We start from the raw sequence: 13,255 nt of genomic DNA, 5'->3' as shown, positions 1-13,255 counted from the left end.
GTGTGAGCATGGGGCCAGCAGAGCAGAGAGCCACGGGGCCTCTTCCTTTCCATTCCCCTGGCTGCTCCCGAGCTTCTTTTCCTCCCTGCCTATGTTCATGACGACCTCCCAGACTGAGCCATCTGGACACACCAGCCCACCTGCCTCCTGACCTGCGTCTCTCCCAACCTGCTGTCTCCAGGGCAGCAGACCACACTGTCCGGTGGCTGGAGTGCCAGACAAAGTGGGACTGTGGGTTGGATGACTTTCCTGGGGGCAATCAGCCAATATATACCAAAGGGCTTCAAAAAGGAGTGACCTGTGAGCCACAGCCACCACACTTGCAGGGAGTGCCCAGGGGAACGGATTGGAGATGCAGAGGCCCACTTCTCTGTGGCTCTGTCTCCCTGAGCAAGGTCACTGAAATCGACCCAGTGTCCCCAGCAGTAAAGCCACGGCATAGGTTCCAGGTAGTCATTAAAATAAAGCATTTAAAGAATTTAATGACAAGGAAATCCCGCAGAACGACATCCGGTGGAAAGTGGTATGAAAGCACAGGCAAAGCAGAAACTATGGGCCTCCTGCATCCCTGGGGGGAGCTGGCCCACTGGGCACTCCTGAAACCTCTCTTCCTTCTCTGGGAATAGACCTGAGCCCGTGCAGGCGCTGCCCTTGTGGTAAACGTTCACCAATAGAATAAGTACAACTATGGATGTGGCTGAGATATTAGCTGGGGGTGTGGGGGGCGTCCTTGAGAAACAGTGGGAACTCCACATGCAGCCCATCAGCGGTGAGGAATCTGTGTCCAGAGGGACAGAGATGTGTCCCAAGGTCACAGCAGGTCAGGAGCACAGGTGGGACCATCCTCGGTCAGTCCTGCCCGCTGGATGGGGTGTTGGTGTGGGGGTCCATGGTCCATTCCTTTGGGGATGGCATTGGGGGAAGGAGAGCATGGTGCCCAAGTCCCCTGACAGTCTGCCCAAGTCACCGTGAGCTGGGGGTGTCCTCAGCCTGCTGCTCAAGGCCAGCTCCTGGGGCCCCAGCAGACTAAGCAATCAGGATGGGCTCCCCTAACTTTTGCCCTTTCTTTCCTGTTTATTAGTTTTTATTTTAAGTCAGCTCCACGCCCAACACAGGGCTCGAACTCATGGCCCTGAGATCAAGCTCACATGCTCCACCGGCAGAAACCAAAACCCCGAGTGGCCAGTCTTCTAGAATTGTCCCCATCCCCCCACCTTGAAGTTCAACTGGGACACAGGTCTGCTGAACCCAACTAAGCTCATGGCTACAGTACCAGCCAAGGACACAGGACCCAGTCAGGGTCATGTACTCGGGGTCCCAGCTGGACTCCAGCAAGCATTTGAGACCAGAGCACCCAGCTAGCAGACAGTGTGCAGCCATCCCCCGCAGCACACTCGAGAGGATGGTGCTGAGGGCGCAGCCTGCACTTCCCCCTCCCGGCCTTGTCCCTCCTTCTCTGGCTCACATGGCTACTGGTCCTGGCCTGACCCTGGCCTGTGTCGTATCAATCCCCCATTATACTGGGGTGGCGGGCGGGCAGGGAGCCCTTGTCCATGGGTCTCTGGACTCAGGCATGTGAATACAGAGGAAATCACTCAGTTGGCTGGGAAAGGGAAGGGGTGGAGGGGAGGTGAGCCCAGGGGTGTGGGAATGGCCTAGAACCAGCCTGTTGTACAACTGGTGGGTTACAGAGGCCCAGTCAAGGTCAAAGTGGCTCTCAGGCTGTGGACAGATCTGCCTGGAGACCCGGAAGGCCCTGCTGCAGGGGTCAGCCGGGGACAGGGCCGGGGCACTTGCTCTGCACGCAGTGACCCTTTGCTGCGGCCCTTGGACACAGCTCAGCCCCATTCCTGGGGATATTTAAGAGAAAGAGGCCATGGTGGCCTCAGAACATGGCTCGAGATAAGGTCAAGGCCTGCCTAGGACAGGACAGTCTGTGTAGACTTTGTACAGAATGTACCAGATTGTGAATTTGGCTCCACTGTGCTTGAAGTGGGAGAGACCCCTCCACCTGCTGGCCACTCCCTAGCCTTCTGGCTCGAGGATCAGGAGCTCTGGGTTGTGGCCACTCAGCAGAGAAAGCCTGGGCAAACCCATGTGCTCCCTGGGTTCAGTTTCCCCATCTGAGTGGCAATCGGTCTTTGTGGGCTCCCCGTGGTCCCTGTTTTGGGTTTTGGGTTCTACCCCCAGAGCCCCACCTGTCCAGGCATGGGGGAGCTGAGAGTGGCTTTACCTGCCTGTGCTGGGCCTGAGCCAGTCTCCCTGCCCCAGAGACCTCTTTGCCTCACAGCCCTGCTTCCCTCTGCCGGCACCTCCTCCGGGGGCACCACTGGGGCTGGGGCTGGACCCCAGGTGACCAAGGGAGTTGTCTTGTCATTTTGGGGCATGAGCTAGCCTCCTAGCCCCACCCTGTATACAGACCCTGTGGCCCCCTGGGGATAAATGGGAGTGACTTTGAGCCTGGTTTCCCCTCATGACTTGGGGCAGCATCTTTACTCGCCCGTGGATCCTGTACCCAGGCTTTAATAAACCCGCATTCTGCACCAAAGAATCTCAGGAATCTTTTCTTGGCCATGGGCTCCAGACCCACCAACCTCACCTGTGTTCTAGAACCACATCAGACATGGGCAACTCTGCACAAAGCATCTAACACACTCCCAATGCGATGGAACTGGACACTTGGCTAGGACACTTGGAGTGGGAAAGTTTTTATAAGGATCCCCACTGGTTTGGGCTGGTGAGGCTGGGTTACCCTCAGTTCCCATTTCTCAGGCAAGGAGCTACCTACACGAATGTCCCTGTTCTCTGCAAAGCCTTCTCCGACCTCCCCACCTCCACCCAAGGCTGAAGTAACAGTGGTTCTGTGAAGCAGTGTGTCCCCACCTGCTCCCCACCTCAGGTTGAGAGCTCTCCTTCCAGCCCAAAAGCGGCCTTGCCCTTGAAGCATGAGGGAGGGTGGGGGTGAGGAGAACAGGGAGGCCCCATGCTTCCCTTGACTCAGCCTAGGGCCTCACAGGGCTAGAAACTCTGACCTCAGAGCTCTCTAGTTGTGGGGGTCTCCCAGCAGGAGTGGGTGTGGGGAGGAGCCCCATTCCCAGCAGCTGGTCCCCCTAGACCCCTCCCCTTCCCTGTGGTCTGGCCTTGCCCTGCTCCAGTTGGGGTTCATGCTCAGCTAGAAAGAAATGTGTCTCCAAGGTCCGGCACAAGGCTGCCTTTGTGTGGCAGCTAGCTCGGTGGCCCGGTTCAGGCCCAAAGCCTGGCCTGGGGACAGGAGCTAGAGGACCCTTGAGCTTCTGGGAACTCAGGGAGGCTGGGGGATGCTGATTGCTGAAGACAGGATTCTCAGAGCTCCTGGCAGGGCCCCTCTGCTGGAGGGGACCACATGGCTACCCAGGACCCCACGGGGGCAGCATGGCCACTTAAGAGTTACACTGCTTACTAGCTGTGTGACTCTGAGAAAGTCTCAGGACCTCTCTGAGCTGAGTCTCCCCCGTCAGATGGGAGTGGTAAAGTGCCTACCCCAGTGCTGCTGTGAAGATCACATGAGTACGAGTCAACCCCTCTGCACAAGGCCTAGCACATGGCAAATGTTTAATAAAAGCTTACTCCTCCTCTCGAGGGGCAGCTGTGTGGGGAAGGGGGAGTGAAGCCCCTCATAACCCTCCAGCACCCCCTCCAGTCTTTCAAGTGGATGGTGCCCTCTCCCAATCTTATGGAGGGGGCTTCTCCTAGCTGCGGCTCTCCAGCCTCTGCCGCACGGAGCCTAGAGCCTGGGCTCCTGGAGTTGCTGGAGGTCTCGAGAGAAAGGGTGTCCAGCCCCATACCAGGCTGGCACTTGCAGACACTCAGCCCATGATGGCTGAGGGGGCTGCACGGGAGAGGCTGGGCAGGGTGTGATCCCCATGCCAGGCCTGCCACACGTTCCCAGGGCAGGGTCCCCATCCCCGGGGCAGCTCCTCCAGGGGCCTGCTGACAGCGCTGGTGCCAAGAAGCCCCTTTAGCCCAAGATGCTGGGCCTGAGAGAGGGGCAGCTGGTCTGACGGCAGGGCCAGCCCTGCTGGGGGACATGACTGGGATTTGCTCCCCAGGGAGCCAGGCTGCCCCGGGTCGGGGGCAAGGAGCCTGCCCTCCCTATGCCTCTTTTAGACATGGTGACCTTTGCCTTCATGCTGTCTCTGTCCTCCAACCAGGAAAGCCAGGCCAGAAGAAATCTGGGAGAAGAGGCTGTCCTCTCTGTCCTGTGCAGGGACCCAAGGAAACGGCCTCCCCAGCTAGTCCCACTTCATACACTACCATCTGCTTCCCCAGACCCATACTTAGTCCAACCACGAGGACAACACCAAGTGGACCCAAACTAAAGACACACCCAGTTCAAACGCTTCCACCCAAACACCTGAGTGGGGGTTGGTGTTGGGATCAGGCCTGGCTGCTCCCAGGACCTCGCAGCTGGAGAGTCCATAGCTGGGCAGACACGCACTGCAGGGGCAGCTTTTTCCCCCAGAGGTGACACAGGACAGTGGCAAAATGGCAACAATGTCCCACCCAAGGATAGTTCAGAACTCAGGAGGCAGTAACCCTCTGTGCCAGGCTCTTACTGTTGCGAGTTTTGTTTAACTTGTGCTGTTGCTACAATATTGTGGGACAGCCAATAAAAGTGAGCAAAGCTGTGTTGCTACTATGATTGTGTTGACTCTTCGGGGTAAATGACAACTCTGCACCCAGCACTCCAGGAAGTTCTTGTAAGCCTCCGACAGACTGCTCACTTCCGGCCACCTGCAGGTGCCTCACCCCAGGCAACCAGGTTGCCAGCTCCTGGCCTGGCTTACCTGGGCCTCCACCCTTCCTGAGGCCCCAGTGCCCACTGCGTCCTTCGTGCTTGGCCCTGATGTGGCCATAATGAGTGGGGTGTGGGAGTGTCCCTGGGGGATGCAGCCACTAGCAGGATTCCCACCTGTCCTGGCCCCCAGAGTCCTGTCCAGCAGCTCCCCACCACTCGCCTCTGCCTGGACTCTTCCTGCAGCCCCCGGCACCCCAGTGCAGCCTGCAGCCTCCTGGCCGGCTCACCTGACCCATCCAGCTGAGCATCCTTCGCCTTCTCTGGGGACGGGAGCGTGAGAGCATGGCTTATGGACTCTTTGGAGAGCGTCTGGCCATCAGTCAGGGAGCTGGCAGGGAGGAGAGAAACAAAGTGAGACCCCTGGGGCCTGGCTTCCCAGTGCTGGCTTAGCACATGTCTTGTACCCCGGGGGTGACAGTGGCATCTCTGTCCCTGGCAGGTGTCTCTGCCTACCAGGGGAAGAGGAGGTAGTCAGGGGACAAGAACTCAGTAGCTGCAGGGCTGTGCTCACCACCCCCAGCCTCTCCCTGCAGGTTCTAAGGGCTCAGGAGAAAGAACAATCAAGCCCTGCCCGCTCTAGTTTGTGGTGTGACTCTGGCAGGTGCACAGCTCTCGCTGGACTCAGCGTCCCTCTCTGGATAAGGAACGGCTTGGGTGGCCCAGCAGTGGCCAATTCTGGGCACAGCTCCAGCGGAGCCCCTCCTCCTTGCTCCCCATACCCACTGGGCCCCAGGCCTTGAAAACAGTCATGCTTAGAAGCTGAGAGCAGAGCTGAGGACATTCCCAGGGTTCTCATGGGTCCTCTGCAGGCCCCAAGTGAGGATCTCCCCTCCCCATGGAGAGGACAGTGTGAGGCCAGAGAGATCTGGGGCTCCAGCCATCTGCCTTCACCCCCAGTCCAGATCCTCCTCGCTTCCCAGGCCTGGTGACCCTGGACAATGGATCTCCTCTTCCTGCCAGATAGCCCCAGGAGTTATGAGGTCTCTCTTGTTGACCTCAGCACCATTCTTCCTCAGGGTTCAATTAGCCAGACCTCAATGTCCTGGGGGATGAGTGGGTGGAGTTCACTACACGCATCAGACTCAAGCAGGACTGCAGCTTTTGCACAACTCCTGGGGCATATTTCATACTCCTCAGCTATGTAAACAGAGCCCATTGGAGTTGTGCAGTATGCAACCTGTACAGCTGGTCATGGCAGCTCCAAGAGCAGAACCCTGGCTCCAGGGAGTCCCATCCATCTGTCAGGGTGGGGCTAGTCCCATCCCTGCCCACTTCCCAGGCTGTTGGGCCAGTTACCTGCTTGTCACATTCGGCCTTACTCCTTGCCGGCACCGCAGGCTCAAACTAAGTTTGCGAACACACCCAGGCCCACCTGGCAGCAGTCTGCTTAAGAACCTGAATTAGGTTTTAAAGCGAAACACATCAGGAGGTTAAGAAGGGAAGGGTGGGGAGGGCAGCCCGGTAGGCTCAGCGGTTTAGCGCTGCCTTCAGCCCTGGGCGGGATCCCGGAGACCCTAGATAGGGTCCCACATCGGGCTCCCTGCATGGAGCCTACTTCTCCCTCTGCCTGTGTCTCTGTCTCTGTCTCTCTCTCTCTCGTAAATAAATAAAATTTAAAAAATTAAAAAAAAATAAGAAGGGAAGGGCGTGGGGAGAAGCGGGGTGAGGTGGGGCCAAGTTGGTCCCGGTCTTGGGAATTCCGTGAGTGAGGCCTTTCTGTCCGTGAGTGGGGACCTGTCCCAGGGAAGCCACTGGAACACTGAGATGACAAAGCGTGCTTCTAGGGTGGGGATCTGAGCGTGTGGGACTTGTCCTGCTGACTTTGGGTCACGGGTCACCACCATTACTCGCTTGGGTCGCAGAGTGGACTCTGTCTCTGCTTTAGGATGGAGACAATCGTACTGGTACCGAGCGGCCTGGAGCTCTGGGCACAGACAAGTAGCGGGCGGATGAATGACACACGCCTCGGGTCTGGCACTGTGAGTCCCTGATCGCGGATGGCGAGCTGCGTATTGCATCCGCCCCACTGGCTGGGTCCTCAAGGGCGAGCGAGGCCAGCCTTGGAAATCGCCAGCTGGGCAGCCACCCCAGATTGGCCGAAGCCGTCGCTGATGGTGGTCGCTCGCCATCTGAACGGCCTCCTCACAAGTCTGCTTTAAATCCCCATCCAAAGCTTCAGGCGGCATTTTCCCACCTGATAACATTTGTGTAAACTGCCTCTGATTTCAGAATAGCTAAAAACAGATGAAGCGAAAAGATAGGAGCCTAAGGGAGCTGGTGGCCAAGTGAGAGCCTCCTGAACCAAACCCTCTGTTTGTGGGGGGCCCTTTCCTGAGCGCCCGGCACCCCTGTGCTGGCCGGGCCCTGGTGGCTCAGACGCACTGCCCTCCACTCCCCATCCTGCTCTCTCCTTCACAGGTGACCCGGTGGAGGGGTCCTCCTCTGCCGGTGTGACAGGGACTTGTCACCCTGTGCACAGCTGCGTGGGGAAAACGGTCTGGCTCAAGCCTTCAGCCCCGAGCCTGCAGAATACTGGGTGCCTCATTAAGAGGCTAGGTCCAATCTTCCAGGCGGGTAAAGCGTGTCCACGTCCTTGCCAGAGCTTGGCCCCTTGGAGGGGACGGCACCCTTGCCCACCGTGTGGGCGGTAACAGGGCCTGTGTCCTCCCCGCATGGCCACCACCCTGTGTCCGGGTCCAGGGGGCATTGGGGGGTGACCTCCAGTCCTGCCCCCGCTGTGTCCCCTGCAGTAGGCCCAGGAGCTCAGAGGGACCAGCGGGTGAGGTGGCACCTTCGTGATCGCCACCAGCGCCTGGCAAAGGTGATGAGCACAGTATTCCCGTCCTACTTGTGCACACCCTCAGCACCTGGCCTTACTTGTCCTGCACAGAAACCAAATGTCTGCAGTGCCTTCCTAGTGGCTCGGGGAGCAAGGAGCTCTAGAAGGGCGTGTGTGCGCAAATACACCGTGCAGTGCTTGGGCCAGGAGAGCCTGCCTGCACTCCCTACTTGACCGTCTCTGGTGAGCTGGTCTCGCCTCTCTCCTCCTGTTTTGCCAGAGGAGCTGAAGGGAACCATTTGATGGTAGAGCCGACCGAGCCTCATTCAGTTCCTCCTTCAGGAAGCCCTCGAGGATTATCCCCAACACTGTCCCCCTCTCACGGCCTTGAAGGCCACACATGGCTTGGTCAGTTCCATGAATCTGCTTGTCCTCTGGCCTGACATGCAGTGAGGTACACAGCTGGAGCTCAGTAAACATCCTCCTCATGTTGTCACTGTGTGTGTGACCCACAAGGTGAGAGGAGCTCTCGTTTTCCACGGGAGCCCCTCCCAGATGGGGGTCCATCTCCTAGTTATTTTGTTGTCTTTCTTCCCTTTCAGCCTTCAGCAGCCAGGCCACTGTTCTGTATGCAATAGGTGCTCAATAAATGCTTTCTTGAAACAATATAGCATTGAGGTTCACCAGAATTCACCCCCTTCACTGGCTGTGTGAGTCTGGGCAAGTCACTGTACCTCTCTGAGCCTCGGTGCTCTACGACACCCTGTGTCTGTGGTGAGGATATGGGACATCTGCAAAGTGCTTAGTGCACAGTAGCTCCCCATATTACTGGGGGGCTGTCAAGGATCTTTCAGGGAATCAGGAGAAGAAAGTTCTTTGATACGATCGGGAGGGTGACTCAGTGGAGCGAAAACCCCCAAACCCAAGACGGGTCTGGGTACCGAGCGGCCTGGGTACTCTCCCTGGGAGGGGGGCGGGGTCCTTGTTCCTTACACGGTCCTCAGGACGGAGCCGGCAGACATGAGCAGGAGCATCTCTGGCATGGTCCCCGTGGGGCGGCCGTGCCCCTCAAGCTCACAGAGGAGAGAGCGGGGACCTCCGGGAATGCATCGGCCCCAGGGAGGCCCCGCTCCACCAAACCACCCTGCAACAGATACAGGGTGCGTCACGGCCTGCAGCTGGGCTGGGCCCGGACGCAGGTGCCTTCCTTGCTGGGCAGGACTCACCGGCTCCTGGGGCTGGGCGCCTGACTGTAATTTACTGCCTGCTGAGCCCACACATCTGATCGTGTTGAGAGCAACATGGGCTCGCCTTCGGGCTCTGGTTTCCATACCCCGGGCCAGGCGCTTACCAGGAGGACCACGATGAGCAAAGCAAGCAGACTCCAGGACTCCCGCTTTGCAGATGACTGAGCACCCCTGCCGCCCTCCCTGTTCCTTATTCCAGTGCTGGCCGCCCTCTGCCCCGGGCACAAAGCTGAGAGCCTACCTTCCCGGAGCACAGCAGTGCAGGGCGTCGCCTACACATTCCCCGAATCCTCAAAGGCCCACACTGAGGGAAAAGCAGGATGTCCTCCAGATCCCACTATCCCGACCACCCAGGCTGGAGGGTGCCACGCCACAGCCCCCCCATGGGCTACTTCCATACGGGCCTCTCTGCCCCCCCCCCCACGGTGGCCCATGCCCCTCATGCTTCCTTTGTCCACATGGCCTGTCTCACCTTGAAGATCAGACCCCCAGCAGCTGTCTCAGGATCAGGGGTCCTGGCTGAGGATCCCCCGAAGGCCTCACGGCAGAATGGGTGCCTGACAGGATCCAGCCACAGCAGGGAGCTCACCTGGTCTCCCGTGTGGAGGCAGGAACAGGGCTTGGTGCTCCCTGAGCTCCGCCAGCTAAGGCATCGTGAGTGTGGGAGCTGGCACCGCTGGTAATGAGGCGCTGGGGCTGGGCGTGTGTGGGGACCCGCCCCGGCCTACCCTGGGGCTGTGGGTGAGGTGTGGCCTTAGACACCTCTGACCCACCTGGCGCGGGCCCCAGCTGCCCACCTGCGAGCCTTACATAAGAGGGTGGGAAGCAGGAGAGGAAAAGGGACCTGCCGGCGTGGGCCAGGGAGGCAGTCTTTGGCTGCCATCCTTGGCGGGGCTGTTGGGAGGACTTGGCTCCTGCCAGTGGGCCCTGCACCTGGAGCCAGGCTGGGCCCCATCCTGGGTGGAAGCTTGACTACTGGTTGGGTTGTGTCTTGACTAACTTTTCTTTAGTAAATGCTTGAACTGTGCCAAGCCCTGGACATGCAGTGGCCCCTTGCATCCTCTCCACGGCCCTGTAACGGCGGTGGTATCAACAGCTGCGTGCCCCGGCTGAGGCAACAGAGAGGTCCAGAGAGCCGGACAGTGGCTCCATGTCACATGCCCAGCGAGAGGCAGAGCCGGGTGGAAGCCCAGGTCTCCGTGACCCGCTCTGGAACCGGGAAACCACATGCGCTAGATTTGCCCTCCATCCACACTCCATTATCACCCCTGCCTCTGCACCTTGCCCTTTGCCCTCTAGCACCCTCTCCTCTTCCTCCCTCATCTCAGGACTTGGTAGGAGTGTGGCAACAAACCCAAACTTTCTGACACCAGGGACCCTGCTCCTTGGACACCCCTGCCCAGCCAGGCCTCCCGCCCCGAGCCCCCCACCCCTTGGTGATCACTTACAGGCCACCACCTCAAAATGCCAGGCTGCCTCTGGGGGTGGGGGTACTGGTCGGTCGAGGTGGCCCCCTGGGTGTTAGGGAGGATTTTAAGTCCCCTCTGAAGGCCCAGGGGCAGGGCATGGCAGCAGCGACAGGGATGGCTTGTTCCAAGGCCTTGAACCCAGGCAATGGTGGATGACCCCCAGATTTCCACACTGAGCTACTAGGTCAAAGCCAGTACACTCACTTCAAGAAAATTCGGCCCATCACCAAACTCCAGTCCCTTAAAGTTCTCTTTTCCAGGCCCTCCCTCTGAGGACGCCTTGATAGTCTGGGTCTGGGTTACTGGCCACAGGGGTTAGGACCCCCTTGAGAACCTGCTGGAAGCCGTCCCCTGCCCCCCATCAGTGCTGTTTCGGGGTTCCCAGTGGGCTCTGGAAGTCCATGGCATATCACCAACCCAGCCCCAGAGAACCCCAGGAAGGAATGCAGACCTCCTCTGTCCCCAGGATGCGATGACTCTTCCCTTCTGGTGCTGCTCTCCGGCTGAGGACTGAGCAGTGGTGTTAATGATCTAATGATCAGAGTTGATGCTGGGCGTGGGTATAGGTGAGGGAATGGCACCAGAAATGTCCTCAGGTTATGGGCTGGCAGGAACCCCATGTCCGGGTCTTTTAGCACCCTCTGGGCAGCTTGATGTGCACACTGGATGTACAGTTTCTAAATTGATGAGGAGGCTGAACAAATAGGCTTATCCCAGGATCAGGATGACTTGGGAAATGTGTAATCTTCATTTTCCATGCCCTTGCAAAATCCACAAGCTGGCCTACCTACTAGTCCTCTGACGACTCCTCCTCCAGGAAGTCCACTGGGAGGGACCCTCTGGAGCTGCCCTGGCTGAGCCCCTCCTGGAGCACTTAGCATAGAGGCTGGGTGTTATTTTGTTAAACATAATTGTCTACCATGAAATAGAAATCTTAAGTGTATATTCCCTTCCCCTGACTGATAGATAGTTCCTGGAAGATCCTTCTTTCTGCACCAATCCTGTGCTGACACTGCAGAGGGCCTGGGGCCAAGGAAGCTGGCTGGCCGGGCTCTTGTCTCGAAGGCTGAGAGGTGATGGCAATCAGGTGGCAGGTGGAGAGCAGGGGAGCACTCAAGGCCACTGGGGTTACCAGACCCAGACTGAGGTGAGGGCATCATGCAATCAAAGGAGAGAATTGGCAAGGAATGAAGTTTCCACCATTTTATGGGAGGCAAGGACATGTGTCCGAGGCAATGGTGCAGAGGGGGAGGCTGGTCCAGAGGGGACCCTTGGCCAAGCAGAGGACTTCTGGGGATCCACAGTCTCTCAGAAAGGGTGAGGACAGGGCAGGAGTGGTCGAAGCCATGTCCCCCAGACCCTTCCAAAGGAACATATTTGGGGCAGGTGCCCTGGGGACTGAGCCCCCCATGCAAGACCCCCAAGGAGTGTGTCTGGGGAGAGGCTTTAGCTCCAAAGTCTGGTCCCAGCTTCACCCAGGCTCCTGCCAGTTTGGGTGGGGCCAGCCACCCAGCTCACTTCTAGCCCAGCTGGCAGCACTCAGAGTGTACAACCCTGTCAACATAAACACGCCAGCCTGTATAGAAATGAACACATCGATCACCAGGCTCTGTTGCAAAACCTGGACCCAGTTGGTTGACAACCTGCTCCCGACTAAGACAGAGTGTTCTGGGCACTGGGACATGTGGGTTCTAGCTTGGGGCCAACCCTGACTGGGTGACCGTGGGCGAGTCCCTGGTCCTCTCTGTGATTCCCTTGCAATTTAAAAAAAATTTTATTTATTATTTTAAATATTTATTTATTTATTTATTTATGATAGACATAGAGAGAGGCAGAGACACAGGAGGAGGGAAAAGCAGGCTCCATGCAGGAGCCTGACTTGGGACTCCATCCCAGATCTCCAGGATTACGCCGTGGGCTGCAGGTGGCGCTAAACCGCTGCGCCACCGGGGCTCCCCTCCCTTGCAATTTTTTTTTTTTAATTTTTATTTATTTATGATAGTCACACACGCACACAGAGAGAGAAAGAGAGAGAGAGAGAGAGAGAGAGAGAGAGAGAGAGAGAGGCAGAGACACAGGGAGAGGGAGAAGCAGGCTCCATGCACCGGGAGCCCGACGTGGGATTGAATCCCGGGTCTCCAGGATCGCGCCCTGGGCCAAAGGCAGGCGCTAAATCGCTGCGCCACCCAGGGATCCCTTCCTTGCAATTTTTTATCAGTGACGGGATTTGAGTGCCTGGGCTGGAATTGTGCTGCCCTAGGCAGGGACAAGGCTCTCAGATCGGGCATTGCCAGGTCCCTAGGCCCAAGGGGCCTGAGAGCAAATGGAAATAATACTATTATGTAAACAGCCAGTAGCTCACATTTATATGGCACCTATTGGGTATGTACATTAACACATTCGACCCACAGCCAGCGCAGTGAGGTAGTTCCTACCACCATTCTCACTCCACAGATGAGGAAACAGGGTTTATTCGAGGTCTTTGGTTAGCAGACTTGAGGCTGCAAATTCAGGCAAGTGGGTTTCAGACTTTGTACTCTTGGCCAACAGGCCACCCCAGATATCCTGGGCCTCCTGGGCAGGGCACAGAAGGGTGGGCACCCCACAGTCCTGTTCCCAATCAACCACCATCAGACCCTTTTATTACACCCCTCCATCCACTCATATTTTGAAACATTTTGTGCATAAGAAAGGTGTGTGTATTAAATCAGAATTAAATCATTTTCTTGTGTTGTATTGATGACAGATGACAGCTACTTGGTATTTTTTATTGTTGTTGGGAGGGCAATATGAAGCTCAGAGTTGACATAATTCGAACCCAGAGCAGAGAGCCCTAGAAAACTGCCATTTCTTGCCATTGTTATTTACTATGCCGCAAGTACAACACGGGGCCCAGCTCTTGTCCTGTTAGGGCTTTGATTAC

General features: G+C 57.5%; 1 protein-coding gene across 6 annotated transcripts in view; it reads right to left on the bottom strand.

Annotated features, from left to right (window-relative positions):
* ACSBG1 (acyl-CoA synthetase bubblegum family member 1) overlaps window positions 1-13,255 on the bottom strand; it is a 48,152-nt gene that overhangs the window by 22,778 nt on the left and 12,119 nt on the right. The window contains exons 1-4 of one of the 6 annotated variants that reach the window (XM_055325950.1): window positions 9,336-9,536; window positions 8,610-8,760; window positions 6,134-6,232; window positions 5,065-5,165 (exon numbers count right to left, since the gene is read on the bottom strand). In XM_055325950.1, the coding sequence (XP_055181925.1) occupies window positions 5,065-5,165; window positions 6,134-6,232; window positions 8,610-8,659 (250 nt within the window). In that variant the 5' untranslated portion in view covers window positions 8,660-8,760; window positions 9,336-9,536. Of the gene's footprint in view, window positions 1-5,064; window positions 5,166-6,133; window positions 6,233-8,609; window positions 8,761-9,335; window positions 9,537-13,255 lie in introns of those variants that run through there. The other 5 variants (XM_055325948.1, XM_055325949.1, XM_055325952.1 and 2 more) reach the window with 5 other exon arrangements.

This window comes from Nyctereutes procyonoides, unplaced genomic scaffold (assembly GCF_905146905.1).
Source record: "Nyctereutes procyonoides isolate TBG_1078 unplaced genomic scaffold, NYPRO_anot_genome, whole genome shotgun sequence".
Classification (NCBI taxonomy): Eukaryota; Metazoa; Chordata; class Mammalia; order Carnivora; family Canidae; genus Nyctereutes; species Nyctereutes procyonoides.
The sequence above is the reverse complement of the archived record's forward strand: the minus strand, read 5'-3'. Positions and strand labels throughout refer to the sequence as shown.